The sequence below is a fragment of the Mizuhopecten yessoensis genome, unplaced genomic scaffold (assembly GCF_002113885.1).
Source record: "Mizuhopecten yessoensis strain PY_sf001 unplaced genomic scaffold, ASM211388v2 scaffold716281, whole genome shotgun sequence".
NCBI lineage: Eukaryota > Metazoa > Mollusca > Bivalvia > Pectinida > Pectinidae > Mizuhopecten > Mizuhopecten yessoensis.
In genome coordinates, this window is record NW_018480038.1 from 359,040 (window position 1) to 385,264 (window position 26,225).

At 38.2% G+C, this 26,225-nt stretch overlaps 2 protein-coding genes across 5 annotated transcripts in view; both read left to right on the top strand.

The window, feature by feature from the left end:
* The window catches only part of LOC110442579 (synaptotagmin-14-like), a 113,981-nt gene extending 96,894 nt beyond the window's left edge, over window positions 1-17,087 (top strand). For all 4 annotated transcript variants that reach the window (XM_021486256.1, XM_021486257.1, XM_021486255.1 and 1 more), the window contains 4 exons: window positions 7,641-7,830; window positions 8,177-8,389; window positions 8,828-9,778; window positions 9,989-17,087. In XM_021486256.1, the coding sequence (XP_021341931.1) occupies window positions 7,641-7,830; window positions 8,177-8,389; window positions 8,828-8,928 (504 nt within the window). In that variant the 3' untranslated portion in view covers window positions 8,929-9,778; window positions 9,989-17,087. The remainder of the gene's footprint in view (window positions 1-7,640; window positions 7,831-8,176; window positions 8,390-8,827; window positions 9,779-9,988) is intronic.
* A 7,493-nt stretch (window positions 17,088-24,580) lies between these two features.
* LOC110442587 overlaps window positions 24,581-26,225 on the top strand; it is a 111,133-nt gene continuing 109,488 nt past the window's right edge. Inside the window, exons 1-2 of the mRNA XM_021486267.1 lie at window positions 24,581-24,720; window positions 24,843-24,912. Coding sequence (XP_021341942.1) covers window positions 24,674-24,720; window positions 24,843-24,912 — 117 coding nt within the window. The 5' untranslated portion in view covers window positions 24,581-24,673. The remainder of the gene's footprint in view (window positions 24,721-24,842; window positions 24,913-26,225) is intronic.

The following is a 26,225-nucleotide window of genomic DNA, read 5'->3' on the forward strand; positions in this document are numbered from 1 at the left end:
TATATAAGCCTACCTTAGACATGTATAGGCCTACCTAAGACATGTATATAGGCCTGCCTTAGACATGTATAAGCCTACCTTAGACATGTATAGGCCTACCTTAGACATGTATAGGCCTACCTTAGACATGTATAGGCCTACCTTAGACATGTATAGGCCTACCTAAGACATGTATAGGCCTACCTTAGACATGTATATGCCTACCTTAGACATGTAAAGGCTTACCTTAGACATGAATATGCCTACCTTAGACATGTATAGACCTACTTTAGACATGTATATAGGCCTACCTTAGACATGTATAGGCCTCTCTAAGACATGAATATGCCTACTGTAGACATGTATAGGCCTACCTTAGACATGTATAGACCTACCTTAGACATGTATATGCCTACCTTAGACATGTATAGACCTACCTTAGACATGTATACGCCTACCTTATACATGTATAGGCCTACCTTAGACATGTATATGCCTACCTTAGACATGTATTGGCCTACCTTAGACATGTATAGACCTACTGTAGACATGTATAGGCCTACCTTAGACATGTATAGACCTACCTTAGACATATATAGACCTACCTTAGACATATATAGACCTACCTTAGACATGTATAGGCCTACCTTAGACATGTATAGGCCTACCTTAGACATGTATAGGCCTACCTTAGACTTGTATAGACCTACCTTAGACATGTATAGACCTACCTTAGACATGTATAGACCTACCTTATACATGTATAGGCCTACCTTAGACATGTATATGCCTACCTTTGACATGTATTGGCCTACCTTAGACATGTATAGACCTACTGTAGACATGTATAGGCCTACCTTAGACATATATAGACCTACTGTAGACATGTATAGGCCTACCTTAGACATGTACAGACCTACCTTAGACATATAAAGACCTACCTTAGACATATATAGGCCTACCTTAGACATGTAAAGGCCTCCCTTAGACATGTATATAGGCCTACCTTAGACATGTAAAGGCCTCCCTTAGACATGTATATAGGCCTACCTTAGACATGTATAAGCCTACCTTAGACATGTATAGGCCTCCCTTAGACATGTATATAGGCCTACCTTAGACATGTATAGGCCTACCTTAGACATGTATAGACCTACTGTAGACATGTATAGACCTACCTTAGACATGTATATAGACCTACCTTAGACATGTATAGGCCTACCTTAGACATGTATAGGCCTACCTTAGACATGTATATAGGCCTACATTGATCAATATTAATTAAACCGATACCATTGTTCACTGGTATTGATTTCATATTAACATTATCCTGACTTTCTTCTTGTAAGCTTCAGTATTGTTATCTGAATCAACGTTTAACTTGAATTATTTTCTTGCCGTGTACAATATTAGCATAGTTATTTATATGTTCACAGTAGGCTATAAGTAGATGTCAGCTCGTTAAAATTCCATCCTTAACTTGAGGTATTAATCGTGTGGTAAATAGGCTGATTTTGCATTTCCTTCTGCATCTCCAGCATTGATCCTGTGTGGTTTTTTGTGCAGTCTATTGTTCTGATGATTTGTGTGTGGCTGATGTTATGATTGATAGCAGCGTCTGCTACAGGAGACAGGTGTAATTATCTTAATGAATCCTCCCATCATTGTATGTGCAAGGTGTTGATTGACAGCTTGTTTACAGGAAACTGGTTATCATATCTCTCTAATAGTATCTTAAATTGAATTTACTAAACACAATATTGATATGCAACATTTTAATTGGATTTCAGTTGGTTTCAATATGCCTCCGTAACTGCCAGAGCTGAACCATATAAGGGTTGTCAGAATTGATATTTAGAATCTATAGCCTGATGTACGTCATGAGGTACAATGCTGCGTTGGTATACTGTTGGCTGTTTGTCTTATAATTGCTGTCTAACCTGTTAAACAGGCCACATAACAGATACTTCTCTGTAAATGTCTACACCAACAATCCATACAAAGGTCACCTCTATATAAGAATACCTGTGTATAAATTCTATTTAACAAATTATTGTCTTTAAATTCTATATGACAAATATCTGTCTATGAAGGTGACCTCAATTCAACATATACATCCATATATGTCTGTAAATTCTGTTTAGCAAATACGTGTCTAGGAAAGGCCACCCCAAAAATATTGATGTATCTGTCTATAACTTCTACATAAAAATACCTGTCGATAAAGGTCACCTCTATTTAACAAATGCCTGTGTATAAAGGCCACCTCTTTCTAGCAAATACCTATCTATAAAGGTCACCTTTATATAACAAATACCTGTTTAATTCCTTGTCCTGTTTATTTGAAGCATTTCATGAGTTATATTTCTCACATTTAGAAAACAATGCATTGCTATTTCATTACAGATGGAATTTTTATAGGGAGCTTTCATAACAAGTTTGAGATATTTGATTCCTGTGTTGCTGGTTGTACTTGCTGTAAAACTGTTTTACTTTTAGTCTCAAATTATTTATAGAAATGTATACAACCCAAATGAGTTCAAAAATATAAAATGATGTAGAACCATGTCATGATAATTTAAGTGTGATTTTAGGAAAATTGATAATACAGGAGAAAAGGAAATAGAGGGGAAATTGTGAATACAGAAAAAGAAGATGGGGGAAAAGAGTGGGAATATAGGGGGAAATGGAAATTAAGGAGAAAGTGGGAATATGTGAGATATTGAGAATGCAGAGAAAATTGGGAATTAAAAGAAATGGTGTTACATAGGGGAAACTGTAAACACAAGAAAAAAGTAGAAATACTGGGATAAGCAGAAATACAGGGAATGTGGGATTACAGAGAAAAGAGGGAAAGATGGTAAAGTGGAAATACAGGGAATAGTAGGAAAAGATGGGAAAGTGGAATTACAAAGAAAAGTGGTAATGCAAGGGAAGAGTAGAATACTCGTATAAGCAGAAATGCAGGTGAAAAGTAGAAATACAGATGAAAAGTTGATATACAAGGAAAAGTAGAAAGATACAGGTGAAAAAGAAATTTGAAATTTAGGGAGGAAAGCTGTAAAACAGTAGAATAGTGACAATAAAGGGGACTGTGGAAATAAAAAGAAAAAATTTAATGCAATAGAAAGAAGAAAACCTGGGAAGAGTAGATTTATAAGCTAGGGAATAGTTGGAAAACAAGGGAGAAATGGAATTAAAGGAAACAGTGGGAGTATAAGGAAAATTGGACATGGAAAAATGGAAATACTTTGGGAAAATAGGGATCAAGGTGAAAAGTTTGAGTACTGAGAAATGTGAGAATATATAGAACAGAAATGTTGGAAGATAGGCTACAGTCAGATTAGAGCGGGAGTACCCCTGGCTGTCGGTAGTCCAGGCTACAGTCAGGTTAGAACGGGAGTACGCCTAGTTGTCAGTAGTCCTGACCAAGCTTTTATTAGAGTCAGAATGGAAGAAATATCTGATCTCATGCTTTACAGCATCGGCTGTGTCAAGAGATAAAACAATCTTTCCCATGATTTATCATCATCCAGTCCTGTGTTTTACTCTAGATTTGTCATGCTATGAGGAGTAGTTTCATGGAGTGCCTTTATGTGTCCTGTGCTATGAAGGACATAACCTGGACTTTATGACACAGCTGGGATGTAGTGTACTCAGGCATGTGGAATGTCTGTTGTTGTTACGTGACGACTCGTGCTCTCAGCAGCCAATCCCAACTTAATACCTCGCACACAACGATTTATTACATCTCCAATAGATCATTACATACATATTTTATTGATGGAAATACTGGTACTTAGTTTAAATTTGAGACACAACCTGTCACTACCTCCCAACCTATTGTCTTCATTAGCCCACCATCAACAAGTGATGCACTTTTCAGATCTGTTCCCGCCGTCCATGGTACGGTCTTCATCTGTCAGTCAATCAGTCAGTCAATAAACAGTTTTGTTGCTGCTTTTTCTCAGAAACTACCCACAGGATCATGATAGAACTTGCTATGCGTGATCAACCAGGTCCATACTTGTGCATGCTTCATTACTATACAGAACTGTAGAGATCAGGCTTATTCTGGGCCTGAAAATTCCTCGTTTTCTGTACAGCACTCTAGAGAGGCTTGTTCTGAGAATCAGAATTCACCTTTTCCTGTACAGTAATTGTACTATTACTCTAGAGAGGCTGACAATTGTTCTGAGTCAGAGAATTCCCCATCTCCTGTAAAGAACTCTAGAGAGGCATATTCATGACCTTAGAACTCCCTGTCTTCTGTACAGAACTGTAGAGTGGCTTGTTCTGAGCCTTAAACCCCCCCCCCCCCCCTTTTTCTGTACAGTAGAGTCCCAGTGTACAAGGATACATAGAAACTGAAAGTCAATCATTTTAACATCATTCTATGAGCTGTTAGGTTAGGATGGCACAAATAAATCACCTCTTTTTATTTTGATATCACTATCAAATGTCCTGTAATAAACAGCACATCGATTGTTAGGGATGGGTTATCGAGTGGAGAGCATCAATGTCAGTGCTCTCCATACTTCAGAACAGTAGTGTTATCTGTAATTGTTTCAGTTGACCTATCGTCATGGCTGGCCTCCTCCAGTTGTATCTAACCCAATAAAGAGACATGTGTGCTTCCTCTATTTACTTGTGCATACTAACTTGATCCATTGTCTCTTTGTTTGCTCCCTAAATCTATATCCTGGTCATCATCCAGTCTCCCACTCAACAGACTTCCCTTCATCCATCCCAAATCACAGCCACCAACCCTTAAAGCTCCGTTAGTGGTCATAGAATTATCTGTTAAATAATGCTACCTCATGGCCAAAAGGGCGGCAGAAGTACTGATTTTACTGATTGGCAAGCAGCATAATGACCATTATTGTTTGTGTATTGATACAAGTCACCAAATTAAGGGGTGAAGAAATGGGCTTTTGATTATTAGGCAGTTAGTGGGACCTTCCCCTGCACCTGTCACAAACAGAGTGCATCTATTCAAAAGGAAAAGATGACCATGACAACGTCGTACTGGGTATAACGGCTTTAATACACGTTTACTGTGACTAGATTCGACACATGAGGCGTGTCATCAGAACAAATTTAAATACAAAAAGACAGGTATAAGATTAAAATTGTTGTGCCAACCTGGTAACAGTAATAACAAGGTTTGCTTGAAGGAGTAATACATAATGCATAATCAAATGATGTCATCAATAGCAGCAAGGGCTGGCTAAAATGCAGGAATTAAAAAAAAATGCATCTATGTTATTTGAGCCCACTGTATACAGATATAGAATTATAAAATCAGTGTCCTTGTTCTGATGAATAAATGTCACAATGAAATTGTCCTGTGCACTCTCATCAATAAATCTACTTCTATTCATTTGTATATGTTTTCCAAATAGTGATATTGTGTTAAGATTGTCTCTCTTTCCTGATCTCTATCATTGTGATTTGTAGGGTGGGGATTGTGTGTCTCTTTCCTGACCTCTTTAAGTGTGATTTGTAGGGTGGGGATTGTGTCTCTCTTTCCTGACCTCTATCATTGTGATTTGTAGGGTGGGGATTGTGTCTCTTTCCTGATCTCTATTATTGTGATTTGTAGGGTGGGGATTGTGTGTCTCTTCCCTGATCTCTATTATTGTGATTTGTAGGGTGGGGATTGTGTCTCTTTCCTGATCTCTATTATTGTGATTTGTAGGGAAGGGATTGTGTTTCTCTTCCCTGATCTCTATCATTGTGATTTGTAGGGTGGGGATTGTGTGTCTCTTTCCTGATCTCTATTATTGTGATTTGTAGGGTGGGGATTGTGTGTCTCTTTCCTGATCTCTATTATTGTGATTTGTAGGGTGGGGATTGTGTGTCTCTTTCCTGATCTCTATTATTGTGATTTGTAGGGAAGGGATTTTGTGTCTCTTTCCTGATCTCTATCATTGTGATTTGTAGGGTGGGGATTGTGTGTCTCTTTCCTGATCTCTATTATTGTGATTTGTAGGGTGGGGATTGTGTGTCTCTTTCCTGATCTCTATTATTGTGATTTGTAGGGAAGGGATTGTGTGTCTCTTTCCTGATCTCTATTATTGTGATTTGTAGGGTGGGGATTGTGTGTCTCTTTCCTGATCTCTATTATTGTGATTTGTAGGGTGGGGATTGTGTGTCTCTTTCCTGATCTCTATTATTGTGATTTGTAGGGTGGGGATTGTGTGTCTCTTTCCTGATCTCTATTATTGTGATTTGTAGGGTGGGGATTGTGTGTCTCTTTCCTGATCTCTATTATTGTGATTTGTAGGGTGGGGATTGTGTGTCTCTTTCCTGATCTCTATTATTGTGATTTGTAGGGAAGGGATTGTGTGTCTCTTTCCTGATCTCTATCATTGTGATTTGTAGGGTGGGGATTGTGTGTCTCTTTCCTGATCTCTATTATTGTGATTTGTAGGGTGGGGATTGTGTGTCTCTTTCCTGATCTCTATTATTGTGATTTGTAGGGTGGGGATTGTGTGTCTCTTTCCTGATCTCTATTATTGTGATTTGTAGGGTGGGGATTGTGTGTCTCTTTCCTGATCTCTATTATTGTGATTTGTAGGGTGGGGATTGTGTGTCTCTTTCCTGATCTCTATTATTGTGATTTGTAGGGAAGGGATTGTGTGTCTCTTTCCTGATCTCTATCATTGTGATTTGTAGGGTGGGGATTGTGTGTCTCTTTCCTGATCTCTATTATTGTGATTTGTAGGGTGGGGATTGTGTGTCTCTTTCCTGATCTCTATTATTGTGATTTGTAGGGAAGGGATTGTGTGTCTCTTTCCTGATCTCTATCATTGTGATTTGTAGGGTGGGGATTGTGTGTCTCTTTCCTGATCTCTATTATTGTGATTTGTAGGGTGGGGATTGTGTGTCTCTTTCCTGATCTCTATTATTGTGATTTGTAGGGAAGGGATTGTGTGTCTCTTTCCTGATCTCTATCATTGTGATTTGTAGGGTGGGGATTGTGTGTCTCTTTCCTGATCTCTATTATTGTGATTTGTAGGGTGGGGATTGTGTGTCTCTTTCCTGATCTCTATTATTGTGATTTGTAGGGAAGGGATTGTGTGTCTCTTTCCTGATCTCTATCATTGTGATTTGTAGGGTGGGGATTGTGTGTCTCTTTCCTGATCTCTATTATTGTGATTTGTAGGGGGGGGATTGTGTCTCTCTTTCCTGATCTCTATTATTGTGATTTGTAGGGTGGGGATTGTGTCTCTCTTTCCTGATCTCTTTCATTGTGATTTTTAGGATGGGGATTGTGTGTCTCTATCCTGATCTCTATTATTGTGATTTGTAGGGTGGGGATTGTGTCTCTCTTTCCTGATCTCTATTATTGTGATTTGTAGGGCGGGGATTGTGTCTCTCTTTCCTGATCTCTATCATTTTGATTTGTAGGGTGGGGATTGTGTGTCTCTTTCCTGATCTCTATTATTGTGATTTGTAGGGAAGGGATTGTGTGTCTCTTTCCTGATCTCTATTATTGTGATTTGTAGGGAAGGGATTGTGTGTCTCTTTCCTGATCTCTATTATTGTGATTTGTAGGGAAGGGATTGTGTGTCTCTTTCCTGATCTCTATTATTGTGATTTGTAGGGTGGGGATTGTGTCTCTCTTTCCTGATCTCTATCATTGTGATTTGTAGGGTGGGGACTCCAGGTTTGATGTGTCAAGTCTGTCTCGCAGTGACAGTGCTTCGTCGACACAGTCCATGCAGCATGGCGGTATGCCTGAACTGTTACTAGGTCTTGCCTACAATGGTACCACAGGAAGACTTTCTGTTGAGGTCATCAAGGGAAGTAACTTCAGAAACATGGCGATGAACAGGGCCCCAGGTAGGTACAAAGAACCTATAGCCAAGAATCAAGGCCCCAAATTACATTAATAGAGCCTAAACCATGAGTAGGGCCCCAGGTATGTATGAAGCGATATCTCATTATTCAGAATGAGATTCGTCAGGTTGGTATGAACAATACATGCTTTGTGCAGGTATTACTACCATCACCACTGTTCTGTGGTTTTAGTGTTTGTGAAAAAATGTAAAACAAATATCAGATGAAAATTTAAAAAACGTGTCCGACTTTAAACCACATGGTTCCAGGGTTGCATTGATTATTATGATCCAACAATTACTTAATATAAGCAGACTTTTTATGACACCTGTCCCTGCAATTTCTTCAGACACATACGTGAAGTTGACACTGATGTCACCTACTGGCCAGGAGGTAGCACGGAGTAAGACGTCCATCAGACGTGGTCAACCTAATCCTCTGTTCAAGGAGACATTCATGTTCCAAGTGGCACTGTTCCAGCTCGCGGAGGTCACACTCATGGTTTCTGTGTACAACAAACGCAGTATGAAGAAGAAAGATATGATTGGATGGTTTTCTAGTGGTAAATATGACTGTGTTCTCCATTGATAAATATCTGAGTAAGACTGGCCATGCCCTGCAGTTGTCTTTCTTAAGACACTGACCATGTGATGATTTACCAGTCATCAGTATCTCCCTAAAACTGGCCGTTTGTTTTCTGGTGATAAATATCCTCTGATGACACTTACTATGATATGAGCTCTTGTGATATTTATTTCCACCGATGGTAAATATCACTCTAAAACACTGGCCATGTCCTCAAATGTTTTAATTAATACTGTCTCTAGATAATACAAGGTACATACGTAAAGTCTTGTTCAAATTCTGAGAAAATTAAAAAGGAGGTGTCTAAAAAAGTACGCCATCAGTTTCTGTAATTTTCTATTTCTGCAGTTTCCTTTTTGATTTTTTCTTTTTGTGCATATTCCAGTGATATCATCAGTTTCCGTTTCATTTGCAGGTCTGAACAGCAGTGGTGATGAAGAGTTGTCTCACTGGACGGACATGAGGGAAAGTAAAGGAGACCAAGTGTGTCGGTGGCATGTCCTTCTAGAGTCGTGAAACAGCCTCATGGTCCTAGTCCACACCTACCACATAGACCCCATGGCCACTCTGACATCACTGTGACATTACCGACGCTCACCTTCACATGCAATACTTATATAAATCCTACGGGACTTGTTCTTGGTTGTGTTGATGTGTTGGTGGCAGCTACCACAATGTTGTATCTATGACTACAGTGATTCAGGCCTGTCTCTATGGAGACCAGGAATCTCATTGTTTTCATGAGGACAGATTTGATATTTCAGTCATAATAGACTAGAGCATAATATACCTTGCTTCATCTTGAATACAACTCAGATTCCTGTTACTATGGCAACAGAGATTGCCTGGTGTTATTCTAATCACTCCAGATATCAACAGACATTTCAGTGTGGTCATGACAACTGTACAACTCCATGGTAAAGAGACATTCACAAATCAGTGCCAGCCTCTTTTCAAACTACGTGGTGGAGTGTCTGCACCTTTACTGTGACCTATAGGAGAGGCCTCGGAAGAGTCACAGGGAAGCATCTCTGAGTTACTAATCTAGACAGTCAAAGGGAAGCTTCCCAATGACCAATTTAGGAGGTCAAAGAGGAGCTTCTCAATGACCAATCTAGGAGGTCAAAGGGGAGCTTCTCAATGACCAATCTAAGAGGTCAAAGGGGAGCTTCTCAATGACCGATCTAGGAGGTCAAAGGGGAGCTTCTCAATGACCAATCTTGGAGGTCAAAGGGGAGCTTCTCAATGACCAATCTAGGAGGTCAAAGGGGAGCTTCCCAATGACCGATCTAGGAGGTCAAAGGGGAGCTTCTCAATGACTGATCTAGGAGGTCAAAGGGGAGCTTCTCAATGACCAATCTAGGAGGTGAAAGGGGAGCTTCCCAATGACCGATCTAGGAGGTCAAAGGGGAGCTTCTCAATGACTGATCTAGGAGGTCAAAGGGGAGCTTCTCAATGACTAATCTAGGAGGTCAAAGGGGAGCTTCTCAATGAGCTATCTAGGAGGTCAAAGGGGAGCTTCTCAATGACCGATCTAGGATGTCAAATGGGAGCTTCTCAATGACCAATCTTGGAGGTCAAAGGGGAGCTTCTCAATGACCAATCTAGGAGGTCAAAGGGGAGCTTCTCAATGACCAATCTAGGATGTCAAAGGGGAGTTTCTTAATGACCAATCTAGAAGGTCAAAGGGGAGCTTCTCAATGACCAATCTAGGAGGTCAAAGGGGAGCTTCTTAGTGACCAATCTAGAAGGTCAAAGGGGAGCTTTTCAATGACCAATCTAGGTGGTCAAAGGGGAGATTTTTAATGAAAAATCTAGACAAAGACATTGCATGTAGCTACTTAATCAGTGTAAAAATCTGTGTCCAATTTTACTTCAAAACCATCATTATTTTATGGATTTCTTTAATATACATGTACTATTATCAAGGCTCTTATACACAAGGGTATTTTACAATCACTCCTCACCTATATGTAGAGAAATTTCTTTTTGTTGCCTGGTAAAATTGAAGCCAGGTTCATCTCTGTATTCATTTAGTAAAAATGTACATAACTAGGGGAAGTATTCCTTAAGATTCTCCATAAAATATTTTGCTATGACGAACTATTTGGAGCCTATATCGTCATCGGATGCTGTGCTATGATCGCTTTCTTTTAAAAACTACTGCCTGTTCATAAAAACAGTGTTTATTACTGTATTGATCCAGCAATAAATACATGTCTGATAATAAGCCCACCCCTGTCAAATACAGTTCAGTAGAAACGGAAACACATGCCTGATAATAAGCCCACCCCTGTCAAATACAGTTCAGTAGAAATGGAAACACATGCTGGGCTTACTGCAGTATAATTATATATTATACAGTTTGAAGATATAGAAAATTCATCTTGTGAACGATCAATTCAGTGAAGCTTGAATAGTATATTATCTGCACAAATTAAGTTTAATTTTACTTAGCATATAGATTATATATTTTCATTGAGGGATTTGATTTGATATCATTTGATATTCTCATTATGTATGAAATTGATGATTTAATGGATAGAAATCAAAATTTAGAAAACAAATCTATTAATAGATTTTAAAACACATTTTTAAATCTGTTAGTGATATTACAAAATAAAATCATTATGATTAAGTTCAGGATAGAAGTCAGCAAACTTCCATACCCCCCTAGAATTAGCAACCATCAATTTGTTGTTACGGGTAGTACTTTGTTAAGGACAGTCTAGGAATTGAGTACTATCACTTATAGTGCCAAAAATTACTTTATTAGCAGCTGTTCAACTGTTCTTATTCAATTTTCCTTAATGTGATCTATTAAAAAACACACACTTATATCCTTCTGGTATTATCAATTATTTGACAATGATTTACAGTCTTGGTTCACAGTAACACATGCTGAGGTGAGGGGTCGTGGCTGATCTGTTTGACAATCATCCACTGGAGTGAGGGATGGCCGCGACAATCAAATAATGGGTGGCTACACTTCCTCTGAAACCCAAGTGACGGCTGACCACACTTGTTTTGAAACCCAAGTGACGGCTGACCACACTTGTTTTGAAACTCAAGTGACAGCTGACCACACTTGTTTTGAAACTCAAGTGACGGCTGACCACACTTGTTTTGAAACTCAAGTGATGGGCAGTCACACATGTGAAGTAATAAATGACCAACTACAAGGACTCTTTTAGACTAGTCTAGATGAGATATAGGAAAGTCAAACATGTGGTCACCACAGTATGCGAGATATTCTAAAATCTGTGTTTAGTTTTTGTTAAGTTTTTGTTGCACAGAGAAATAGTACCAAAAATACATTTATATGTACAAAAAATATCATAAGGAACATACAAATTAATGCATTACGATGAAAATCTATAAAAAGCATTCATAACCTAAGTTTTTTGATAGAAACATTGAACAATTTATGACAGACTTGGCTTAGTGAGAGGGAGTAAGACTTGGTAAGAGGAAGTTAGACTTGGTTAGAGGGAGTTAGACTTGGTTAGAGGAAGTTAGACTTGGTTAGAGGGAGTTAGACTTGGTTAGAGGAAGTTAGACTTGGTTAGAGGGAGTTACACTTGGTTAGAGGGAGTTAGACTTGGTGAGAGGGAGTTAGACTTGGTTAGAGGAAGTTAGACTTGGTTAGAGGGAGTTACACTTGGTTAGAGGGAGTTAGACTTGGTGAGAGGGAGTTAGACTTGGTGAGAGAGAGTTTCCCTTCTTTCTTGTCTCTTGTCACTGACTCAATACTGACAACACACTGGACATTTTCCGTGGAATATATTCAGTAGAGATCTAAACCAGTACTTACAGAAGTGGATAGGGATCCTGGTCATAAAAGATGGTACTCTATATTATAGATATGTATACATGTATATTAATTGTATTTCTATCCAAACTGTTATTAAGAAATGATGTAACTCATCTAAGCCAAGGTTTGAACATCATCAAAGCAGATTAATGCCTTCAAATAGGTGCTAAATTCAATTTCTTTAAACGAACTATAATCCTCCTTTTTCCCCCCAGCAATATCTGTATGTCATATCTGAATACCACACCTGTATATCATGTCTGAATATATATACCACACCTGTATATCATACCTGAATACCACACCTGTAAATTGTACCAGTATACCTGTAATTTGTTTATCTTATGATCTAGAGGTACTCTGGTAGATCTTCCAGAGGGCTCACCTCTCAAGTCAATTGAAATACTTGGTTCAGGTCAATGGTTAAAGTGTGTTTGTTATATAGCAATGTAAGTGTTCACTGTGTCATACTGTAAATTTTCTCTCTGACAGTTTGCCTATTTAAACATTTCAGAAATTAACATTCCATGTAATAGTTTTTGATTTCTATCTTATGTCATTGTATCTAACTGGACCAGTGTGACACCTGGTTTTATTAGAATAGATCTAATGTATTTATCTATATCCGAGTGTGTATGACAAGGGAGGCTACTCCCCTGGCTTTATGTGAAATGTATTTAAGTCACTATAAGTAATAACTAAATTCCATATTTGAGAAAAATGACTGAACTCTGTTACTTGTAGCAAAAAAGTGTACTGATAATTTGTTAATTTTAATTAATTACAGTCGGATTCTCCTATAAATAACACCACCCACAACTTAATATCTCTGACACTTCAACTCTCGGTTGGAAGACTTTCCTTTTCTTATAAAGAAAATTAATATTTTCCCAATAAAATGTTGCAGTTTATGAGTGTTCTAAAGTGGGCGTGTGTAGGAGTTGGTGAAGGGGGAGGATAACAACACTAGTTCAAAATAGCATTCAAATAGTACACCTTTATAAGTGATTAAGGAATCACTACTGTAAAAGTGCTCTACTTCTTTGTTGTATTTTAATAAATATGTATCAGTGCAATCTTTACTGTATATTGTGCTTCTAGCACCTTATTCTTGATTATTTCAATTCACTAAGGGAAAATGAAGTGATTGTTGTTTCATGTTTATAAATGTATGTATAAATACTCGCAGAATAATAAATTTATAAATGACTCTCCTCACATATTAACAAAAACATAACTATACCAGGATGTGTTGTGAAGTGTAGTGATCTACAGAGAAGTCCAGTGTTATTACTAAAACAGTGTATGTGGATTGTACTCAGCTAAATGTATGTAAACCCTTAAGACTTGACCCATTGCTCTGTGTTTAGGACTTGACCCATTGTTCTGTGTTTAGGACTTGACCCATTGCTCTGTGTTTAGGACTTGACCCATTGCTCTGTGTTTAGGACTTGACACGTTGCTCTCTGTTTCAGTTTTCCTCGTTATACTCATTTTGAAGAATCTCAAGTTACCAAATGATTCCAGCTGATTGTTATTGTTATGAGATCTGGTTATGATGTGATATATGGTAGTTATGATGGAATATATTAGACCAGTTATAATGGGATATATTTGCTTCAGTTATAGTGTAGTAATTGTATTAATTTTGTTTATGATATAATATATTTGGTCCATTTACAATATGATATATTCGTTCTGTTTACGATGGGATAATATATATTAGTTCTGGTTACAATGCAATATATTTGATTCATAAAGGATAGGTTCATATAGCATAACCAGTGAAATGTTAATTTGTGACATTTTGATATCTAATGTAGCATGATTTGTTCTCTGTCAGTAAAGTTTGTAAGTACTTACGAGATGGCAATGAAATCAACAAGTAATCTTAGGAGTTAACAATATACTTAACGGGTACAGGAGGCGCGGTAGTCTAGTGGTAGGTAACGGGACAGGAGGCGCACTAGTCTAGTGGTAGGTAACGGGACAGGAGGCGCGGTAGTCTAGTGGTAGGTAACGGGACAGGAGGCGCAGTAGTCTAGTGGTAGGTAACGGGACAGGAGGCGCAGTAGTCTAATGGTAGGTAACGGGTACAGGAGGCGCGGTAGTCTAGTGGTAGGTCATCGGGCTCGTGATCGAAGGGTTGCTAGTTCGAGGCACGGCACAGCACTGTGTTGTATCCTTGAGCAAGATAATTTACTCTGCTTGTTCCAGTCTACTCAGCTGTAAATGTGTACGTGGTTGGGCAGTGCTAGAACTGTAGAATGTAGCTGTGATTGCCGGAATGGCAGCACCGGCTGTATGCTCCCAGGGAGTTGAGAACGATATTGGCTGGTTGCAATGGCCCTATAACCATGGATAATAGTTTGTGATCCGCTTTGAGATGATCTATGAACTAGGTTGTGATAAAGCGGTATATAAGAACCTCAAATTATTATTATTATTATACACTTTAAGTGTAGCTACATTTCCTTGTCGTACATTTTGAACATCTTGGTGTACACACGCTTTACTGGTCCTATTTTTAGGGCGGTAACAGAGTACATGTGGTATCAGACATCAAACGTCACACACAAAACATGTCACTGGTTGTGATATATCTGTAGGCAGTAGATATTTACCAACCTGAAGAAATTGTTTTGAAGTATGGTTACAATGCAATATATTAGATCTGGTTACAATGTGATGTACCAGATCAGGCCTTAGTGCCAGGAAACTTCTTAAATCTTAGAACATTCATAAATGTTACATTCCCTCTCCAATGTTCTTAATTTCAATTTTCTGCAATGCATTCCCCTTTTCAAGTTACCGGCTGATTTCTTAACATTTATTGATAATTGTTGTATTATTTCAACAACTATTTCAGGAATTAAAGCCCTTAAATAAATCTGATCTTGGGAATTGAGAACATTGGTTCTGTAAGATTCTGACCCATTCCTCCGCTGTTTTCTACCGTTAAACATTAAAACTTACCATATTAGTAAGTTTTGTTCAGATTTTTTTTTAACTTTTGTTAACATTTCATTTTTTCCTTCAAAATACATGTGTTTTGTATAAGGACAAAGGGTGTTACTTTGTTATGCATTCTCTGTAAGGAGAGACTCACTCTAATATCATCTTTGTTAAAGTCTGTATATTTCTATGACATTTTGAAGTTTGTTCGTTATTGACTCTACAACTTTTGTTTGCGGACTATGCATGTGTTAATGTTTGTATCGGGAAAGTGTGATCTTAATTGTGTTCCTTGATACCCTCTACTGATCTATTTACATGTGTTTATCAAAAAATGTTATCAAATTCGTGTTGAAAATAACTGTTTTTTATTTAAGGATTGATACACTGTTTATTTTCTGTGCGAACAAATGCCGATAATCTTTATGTATATGACTTTGGAAATATGCTTTTTAGTTTTCTTTATTTAATCTTTTTAGAAATATTTACAATATTGTATCCTCACTAGGTATATTTTTATGTTATGTTTATATAATTTTATTTACATCTGCTGTGTTTGTTCAGTTGTATTTCACACCTGGATGTATTGCTGAAGTTTGGTTGTGTTAAATGTATATCCAAGGTCCTGTTGTATCATTAGCAAAGGGAGACAACCAGTGTGTCGTATGATTGGACATTTCCACTGATAATTGCTGTTATAATTACTTATAATGTTCTCAATAGCTTTAATTTAGACTTCTTACCTAATGTTGGGTTTCGTTTTTTAAGCAACTTGTTTTAGTTATCTGTTTTATTTTAGTATTTAGTTGGTAACTGCTTCATCATTGTATCAGGTGTCGGGTGATCCGCCATCACTGTGTCTCCGTGACCCAACACCGGTGAGCTGTATCCAAATCCTACATTTCTTATAACTCACTGAAATTGTGTGATCAAAAAGTATAATCTAGACATTGATAACTTTATTTGGCTTCAATGCCTTCCCTATTTCTACCAAATATTGATAAATTGGATAATTTCTAATTATTGTTCACCAGACAGAATCTGATTTTAAGGATGAACAGTTTCTAACAGACGTGTACATGCCTCAGTATTTACATACACATTTAGATGTCTGATAAGTGTGTATGCACTACATTTACACTGCCTCCTTATAGCTGGTATTGTGTTCAGAGCAAAGAGACTTGATTGTTTTTATTTGATGAAGAATTGTTGTTTCAGAATTAAATGTTGACATATGAAGGAGAGCTGAAGACATTTTGTCTGATTGCTGGCTGTGAGGGTTGCTTGCTGTAACTTGGATATCTGTTGTAGTGTTATACTATAACACCCAGATACAGGGTACGACAGTGATGCTATAAGAGAATAATGATGTGAATGATGATGTCACAGAAACGCTCTGTGCTGTATTGCTGTAAGAGATTGTGATTTATAAAGCTCAACACCAATACTCGGGTAGCATGCTTTAGACCTTACCTATTCCACTAACCGTAACTAAGGTGTGGTGTAAAATGTGTATAGATGGGGTATCTTTACCCGAATGTTTTTAACTTATTTATTCCTTTAAAGACTTATTGCTATCCGTCAAGAAGTGCTTTTACCAACCTCTCAGTAACTAATCAAGTAAGTAAAAATGTGAAATGGAGATTCTTAAATTTGTTTGTTTATGTTTCAAGACTTGTGTCTTCAACACACCTGAAAAGGCCGCTTTTAGAGCTCAATGGTATTAAATTACAATACTCCAGCAGTATGAGCTAAAATTGTTGGGATCCATTATATTGGTCTTAAATAAGCATATATAAGCTTCGGTCATTTTGTTGCTATCCTGTGACTCACAATAATATTGTTAAACTAGGCCTATTCAGTAAATGTTCATAGAATGCAGAAGTAACATGTACAAGTGTAGCAGGTTGTTTGTAGATTTAATGACAAGTATTTTTATTTATTTAATGACAAATCATATAATATCATACATCTTTTGTTTTTAATTTGTTTTTAATTTTCTGCAGTTAAATACCAAAGCTTTTGATCAGTTGAATTAAAATTAGTAATATGTTATTATCATTTAAGACATTTAAAAAAAAGTTATCCTGCATTACATTACTGGTAAGGTGGTGTTAGTCTTTACATTGCTGTAGTGGATTTAGTGAGATGATAAATAACCTGTGTTAATGGATCGGCCGGAGGTGTAGAAACATTAGATGTGATGGGTTTATATGTGTGACCAGGTAATGCGGAGAATGTCTGTAAACTCTGTGACAGTGTACAAAGCCTGTAGACTCTGTGACAGTGTACAAAGTCTGTAGACTCTGTGACAGTATAGACTCTGTGACAGTGTACAAAGTATGTAGACTCTGTGACAGTGTACCAAGCCTGTAGACCCTGTGACAGTGTACAAAGTCTGTAGACTCTGTGACAGTGTACCAAGTATGTAGACTCTGTGACAGTGTACCAAGCGTGTAGACTCTGTGACAGTGAACAAAGTGTTTAGACTCTGTGACAGAGTACAAAGTCTGTAGAATCTGTGACAGTGTACAAAGGGTTTAGACTCTGTGACAGTGTACAAAGCCTGTATACTCTGTGACAGTGTACAAAGTCTGTATATTCTGTGACAGTGTACAAAGTGTGTAGAATCTGTGACAGTGTACAAGGTCTGTAGACTCTGTGACAGTGTACAAGGTGTGTAGACTCTGTGACAGTGTACAAGGTGTGTAGACTCTGTGACAGTGTACAAGGTGTGTAGACTCTGTGACAGTGTACAAGGTGTGTAGACTCTGTGACAGTGTACAAAGGGTGTAGACTCTTTGACAGTGTACAAAGTGTGTAGACTCTTTGACAGTGTACAAAGTGTGTAGACTCTTTGACAGTGTACAAAGTCTGTAGACTATGTGACAGTGTACAAAGCGTGTAGACTCTGTGACAGTGTACAAAGAGTGTAGAATCTGTGACAGTGTACAAAGTCTGTAAACTCTGTGACAGTGTACAAAGGGTGTAGACTCTGTGACAGTGTACCAAGCGTGTAGACTCTGTGACAGTGAACAAAGTGTGTAGACTCTGTGACAGTGTTCAAAGTATGTAGACTCTGTGACAGTGTAGAAAGTGTGTAGACTCTGTGACAGTGTACCAAGTATGTAGACTCTGTGACAGTGTACAAAGCCTGTAGACCCTGTGACAGTGTACAAAGTCTGTAGACCCTGTGACAGTGTACAAAGTGTGTAGACACTGTGACAGTGTACAAAGTCTGTAGACTTTGTGACAGTGTACAAAGTCTGTAGACTATGTGACAGTGTACAAAGCGTGTAGACTGTGTGACAGTGTACAAAGTGTGTAGACTATGTGACAGTGTACAAAGTCTGTAGACTCCGTGACAGTGTACAAAGTATCCAGACTCTGTGACAGTGTAGAAAGTCTGTAGACTCTGTGACAGTATAGACTCTGTGACAGTGTAAAAAGCCTGTAGACTCTGTGACAGTGTACAAAGAATGTAGACTCTTTGACAGTGTACAAACCTCCAATATACATATATGCCATTTAATTTGAACTATAAAGATTTAGCATTCTTAATTGGTATGTCAGATGTCAATTTCTGCAAATTTATTATAATATTAAGTAGAATTATAGAGATATTTTAAACATTTTTAAATGTATCTTTCACATCTATGTTAGATGCCATGCATGTCAATGAGATGTTTTATTAAATGGTTATTCTTATGATGCTCAAAATGTTTCATTTGTGTATTTAGGTTTGACAAAGGATATTCAAATATTAGCTGTGTTATAGTCACCAAGATAGGCATTCGATTTTCAATGACGTTAGTAGAGTTGTTTCCCCTTGTTCAAGAAGTCTTTACTGGTTGTGGAAGTAGTATGTTATATAGAACGTTAAAATATTTTGAAAATGTTTTAAGATTTATTGATATAAATATTGCAATACTGTTTGAAACACTTCATTAATGTCTAAAATGAACATGGAGATGAAATCTCACAACTAGCATCTCAATACAATAAATTTTTGTTGTTTAAACTGAAAAGCAGTTTTTGTGTATTTGTGACTGATAAGGAGATGGGAATAGAATGCAAAAATGATCATGTACCAAAGACGCCATTGTCACTACAAAAGTGAGCTCACGTTCTACAGAAACATTTGTCTACTACTAGAGACCTCATGTTACACAGAAACGGGTCTCCACTACACGAGAGCTCGACATGTAACACAGAAATGGTCCTACACTACAAGACAGCTCATGTAACACAGAAACAGTCCTCCACTACAAGACAGCTCATGTAACACAGAAACGGTCCTCCACTACAAGACAGCTCATGTAACACAGAAATGGTCCTACACTACAAGACAGCTCATGTAACACAGAAATGGTCCTACACTACAAGACAGCTCATGTAACACAGAAACGGTCCTCCACTACAAGACAGCTCATGTAACACAGAAACAGTCCTCCACTACAAGACAGCTCATGTTACACAGAAATGGTCCTACACTACAAGACAGCTCATGTAACACAGATAAACAGTCCTGCACTACACTACAAGACAGCAGACACGGTCCTCTACAAGAGACCTCATGTTACACAGAAGAAACGGTCCTCCACTACAAGACAGCTGATGTTACACAGAAACGGTCCTACACTACAAGAGACCATGTTACACAGACACGGTCCTCCATTACAAGACAGCTCATGTAACACAGAAACAGTCCTACACTACAAGACAGCTCATGTAACAGAGAAACGGTCCTCCACTACAAGAGACCTCATGTAACACAGAAACAGTCCTCCACTACAAGAGACCTCATGTAACACAGAAACGGTCCTACACTACAAGAGGTTATGTAACACAGAAACGGTCCTACACTACAAGACAACTCATGTTACACAGAAACGATCCTCCACTACAAGACAGCTCATGTTACACCACAGAAACAGTCCTCTACTACAAGAGGTCATGTTACACAGAAACAGTCCTCCACTACAAGAGGTCATGTAACACAGAAACAGTCCTCCACTACAAGAGACCTTATGTTACACAGAAACGGTCCTCCACTACAAGACAGATCATGTTGCACAGAAACGATCCTACACCACAAGACAGCTCATGTAACACAGAAACAGCCCTACACTGCAAGACATCTCATGTTACACAGAAACGGTCCTACACTACAAGAGACCTCATGTTACACAGACACGGTCCTCCACTACAAGACATATCATGTTACACAGAAACGATCCTACACCACAAGACAGCTCATGTTACACAGAAACGGTCCTCCACTACAAGAAAGATCATGTTGCACAGAAACGATCCTACACCACAAGACAGCCCATGTAACACAGAAACAGCCCTCCACTGCAAGACATCTCATGTTACACAGAAACGGTCCTCCACTACAAGAGAGCTCATGTAACACAGAAACATTCCTACACTACATGACAGCTCATGTTACACAGAAACAGTCCTACACTACAATATACAGCCTCCACTACAAGAGACCTTATGTTACACAGAAACGGTCCTCCACTACAAGACATATCATGTTACACAGAAACGATCCTACACCACAAGACAGCTCCTGTAACACAGAAGCAGTCCTACACTACAAGACAGCTCATGTTACACAGAAACGATCCTACACCACAAGACAGCTCCTGTAACACAGAAACAGTCCTACACTACAAGACAGCTCATGTTACACAGACACGGTCCTCCACTACAAGACAGCTCATGTAACACAGAAACAGTCCTCCACTACAAGAGACCTTATGTTACACAGAAACGGTCCTCCACTACAAGACAGCTCATGTAACACAGAAACAGTTCTACACTACAAGACAGCTCATGTTACACAGAAACGGTCCTCCACTACAAGACAGCTCATGTAACACAGAAACATTCCTACACTGCAAGAGACCTCATGTTACACAGACACGGTCCTCCACTACAAGACAGCTCATGTAACACAGAAACATTCCTACACTACAAGAGACCTCATGTTACACAGAAACAGTCCTCCACTACAAGACAGCTTATGTAACACAGAAACGGTCCTACACTACAAGACAGCTCATGTAACACAAAAAACGGTCCTACACTACAAGAGACCTCGTGTAACACAGAAACGGTCCTACACTACAAGACATCTCATGTTACACAGAAACATTCCTACACTACAAGACAGCTCATGTTACACAGAAACGGTCCTACACTACAAGACAGCTCATGTAACACAGAAACGGTCCTACACTACAAGAGGTCATGTAACACAGAAACAGTCCTCCACTACAAGACAGCTCATGTTTCACAGAAACAGTCCTACACTACAAGACAGCTCATGTAACACAGAAACGGTCCTACACTACGAGAGACCTCATGTAACACAGAAACGGTCCTACACTACAAGAGACATCATGTAACCCAGAAACGGTCCTACACTACAAGACAGCTCATGTAACACAGAAACGGTCCTCCACTACAAGACAGCTCCTGTAACACAGAGAAACAGTCCTACACAACAAGAGACCTCATGTAACACAGAAACGGTCCTACACAACAAGACAGCTCATGTAACACAGAGAAACAGTCCTCCACTACAAGACAGCTCATGTGACACAGAAACAGTCCTCCACTACAAGACAGCTCATGTTACACAGAAACGGCCCTACACTACAAGACAGCTCATGTAACACAGAAACGGTCCTACACAGCAAGACAGCTCATGTAACACAGAGAAACAGTCTTCCACTGTACAAGACAGCTCATGTAACACAGAAACAGTCCTACACTACAAGACAGCTCATGTTACACAGAAACGGTCCTCCACTACAAGACAGATCAAGTTACACAGAAACGATCCTACACCACAAGACAGCTCCTGTAACACAGAAACAGTCCTACACTACAAGACAGCTCATGTCCTACACTACAAGACAGCTCATGTCCTACACTACAAGACAGCTCATGTAACCCAGAAACGGTCCTACACTACAAGACATCTCATGTAACACAGATAAACAGTCCTCCACTACAAGTCAGCTCGTGTAACACAGAAACGATCCTACACTACAAGACAGCTCATGTAACACAGAAACTGTCCTACACTACAATATACAGCTTGTGTACAACAGAAATGGTAATACTGTGCATGTAGCAGAGAAACCAACATCCACTACAAAGAAGAACTTATGTATCCGGGGAAAGGTCCTTCGTCACGGTATACAAGTAATGAATCACAAAAATGTACCACAGATAAATGAAACTAACTGGAATAAGTCAACTTTATTTTACGATGGACATCTATCACGATCACACAAGTTTCTCATATAGATAGGTTTACTTAAATGGGCTATTTAGTTGAATGACACTATAAAAATAGAGTAGATTTTGATAATATATATCTCCTAAAGATTTTTTATGTAGGTCATATTGACATGACCTGAAGCCTATGTCCAATGTGGTCAGTTCTATCTTTTGGGAAATTTGGTGATAAAATTTGCTACGAAATAGCGCAAAATCTGGGCCTTTCAGTACCACACTGTCGACCTACTTCACACATAGCACATTCTTGTCGCTTTAAATTTACACAATACATCGCAAGCAGGAAGTATAAGTATTATATAATATATAAATCTAATGAGATATTTGTGTTCACAATTGGATTTGAATAAAATTAAAAGAAACAGGTTTACTGATTAGAGTATGCACACACTGAGAGTACCTCAGGGAGAACTTCAAACCGCACAAAGTATGATATCAGTAGGTTGAAACATAAAATAGATCACTCATTTACGATGAATGAGATGTTGTTTGGAAGATACTTTTGATTTAGAATAAATGCCTGTACTTGTATTGCAAAGGAGTTAGTTGAATGAAGCGAGAATTTACCTTCTTGTCTCGGCTGTAAAGACATTTTGTTAGCTAGAAGTTCACCGACAGTTGCCGCTAAAACGTACTGTTGTACAGTAAAGGATTTCTTCATTACGAATTAAAAACGCCAAGAAAAGTTAAACGTTGTCTCTTGTCAATTTAGGTACATGACTTGTTGATAAGGAGTGTCAGACTAATAAAATCTGAGCGAGATCGAGTTATCTCAGTCAAGGGTTAAGATTCTGTAACAAAATCCCAGCCGAGGTTGGGATGTTACAGAATCTTAGCCCGAGACTGAGATAACCCTATCTCACTCAGTTACAGGTAAATGATTTTTTTTTCTCTCGCAGTTTTTAGTTCGAAAAGAACTTTTCAATTTTGCTAAAAACTACAAGTATCCCGCCTTTGGACTCAAATGATAATGACCTCTTCACTACTAAAGCTACATTTGAATGCTTCCGCGTAAAAATGTAGTCCGTCCCTACATAGATTACAACATTATTCATAGTGAAGATTACATTTTATCTACAAAATCAAATATCTAACAACATCAAAACTATACATATAGCGACAAAACAGAACATTTATAATGCAGATTGTCAATTTCAAGCAGTTAACATGCAGATGAATACAACGCAGTGTAAAAATTGAGCGAAATGTCACGTAAAGGTACAAGACAGATCGGATGAGATAGAAAAATCTAGCACAGGTATAACGTGGGATATCTCTGTCTGAGGTGCAAGAACATGTTATCATGAGGAAGTTTGTAACAATTAAGATTATAAAAACTTGCTTCACTATAATTGTCCCTTTAACTCTCTACGATGGACACTTTCAATAGTCACAAAGATGTCTGATATAGACAGGTTTACTGTACCTGTCTACAATGGACACCTTCAGCAGTCACAGGTGTCTGAGATAGACTATATGACATCTTCAACAGTCACACAGATATCTGATAAAGACAAGTTTTCTGTACCCATATGTACAATGGACACTTTCAACAGTCACATAGGTGTCTGATATAGACAGTTTATATAATGGACACTTTCAACAGTCACATAGGTGTCTGATATAGATAGTTTATATTAATTGACACCTTCAACAGTCACACAAGTGTCTGATTATAGATAGGTATTTAACCTATCTACCATGTAAGAATGTGTCCTTTTGTACCCTAATTTTATTCACATGTTTGACAGTTTCTCATACACACGGAGTATTTTTTACAATTATATGGGATTATGGCGTTTAGGTTATTCAATGAGTGTTTTTCAGTTTTTACTACGATAAGGGGCAATAACTCATGTCGTACTCACACCACTGTCATTAATTGGCAATTAAACTAATAAAACAAACATTGTAATAAAATACACGTGGCTAGTATCTATATTTGTAAGATCCCGCCTGATAGGTTGTGACAGCTGTGAGCGCGCCAGTGATTGGCTGGCGTACGAGCCGTGACCCCGACTGCCTGAGATAGTTTGACAGAGTTACACATACTTCACAACTACATGTGCAGTGCTGTGTAGCGTTCGGTTTGTGTGGACTAATGCTTCTCGAAACATGGAATATTTATGCATGAATTGGATTGAAAATGGATGAGCCTGGCTAGGAGTAATGTCCAACGTGAAGGTAGCGGTGAGGGTGAGACCCCTGAGTGAAAAGTAAGTTTTGACTGCGCTAGCTTATTGAGTTACTAACGTAACGCGATAGCTTATGAATGTCGAGAAATATGTCGGATAGCTTTGTACCGTGATGATGTGAATACTGTGATTTATCGTTACAGAGAACGGGAGAAAAATGCCAAATGTATTGTGGATGTTAGTGGGGACACGGTCAGTGTGGAGAACATTAAGGTAAGCCTTGTCGCACCTGTGTGTTGGAGGCTGGACACTCGTGAGCGCGCGTGCTGTAACCGGCTCGGTTCAGACTAACGATTGCTAATAATCTGTTATAGACGATGTATATAATTTTAAAATAGTAATCTGATAAATCAGCTCAATATCTAAGATATACAGTTGAATTAAACTCAGAATAAAATAAATTGGGGAAAACACAGATGTAGCTGTACTGTCTGTGCATGATAGCTACAGTATAAACATTCACAAGAAATATGAGATCAATTAAATTGGGACGCGGTATGAAGTTACAGCAACGCAGAAAACCAGCCACGTACAAATGTCCCAGCCACCTAACTGGTAATGACCTAAATTATCAGATTTAGATTCGTATCAGAGAGGTCCCATATACTTAACATCCAACCCCTAACAGTCCCTTCTTAGGTCATGGTACTATACTTGCTCATCCAACCCCTAACTGCCCTTAAGTTTTCTCATCCAGAAAGTGGTATGTACTGTATGGCCGCCTTAGGCATGCTTCCCTGCTCTGAAAAGGTTTTACTTACCCTGACCCACTGCTCCATACCCTAATACTTAGGGAAGCCTACCTTCTTTATGGTGTAAGCATTTGGAAATCTCCATCACATACTTTGAACTAAAGATGTCTCATTAGAAAATAACGTGCATCTGAAATAACCAGAGTCCATTCTAGCATACTTACCTATACCTTTAAAATGTTAGAAGTGGAGAATGAGAAACTGGAATAAATAGTATATGTCCAGAGGTGACCTCTATTAAGTGATAGTGTAAAAAAAGTTTCAAGTTGTTCTATATGCAGGTAATCAATTTTAGTAAACATGTTCTAGGGAGTTCAAATATAAAAAAAATATATAAAAAGTTGAAAAATCGTGAGACTCCCTGTGATATATATATATAGAGAGAGATTTTGGAAGTATGTTATGTATTGTGTAATACCTTTATAAAGAACATTACAAGTATGATGTTTACTTTAAAACAATTTTATTGATCTTTCGCCTGGAATATACCTATATAACCATGCCTGTATATCTAGCGTTTATACATATCTACCCACTACAATAGGTGTGTCAACACTTCAACCAAACCCTTGCCCTATTGGCATGTGTCCAGTTAATTTTATTTTCTACCAGGTTTGAACACCCGTTAACATATAAACCTCCCACTACTGAGTTTAAACGCTTGATCCTAACTATTTCTGTTTAGTGTACTATACTCCTATAGTCGTAGTATTACTCTATAATTTGATATTATACTCAGCATACAATGTATGTATGTGTTCTACAATACCTGTA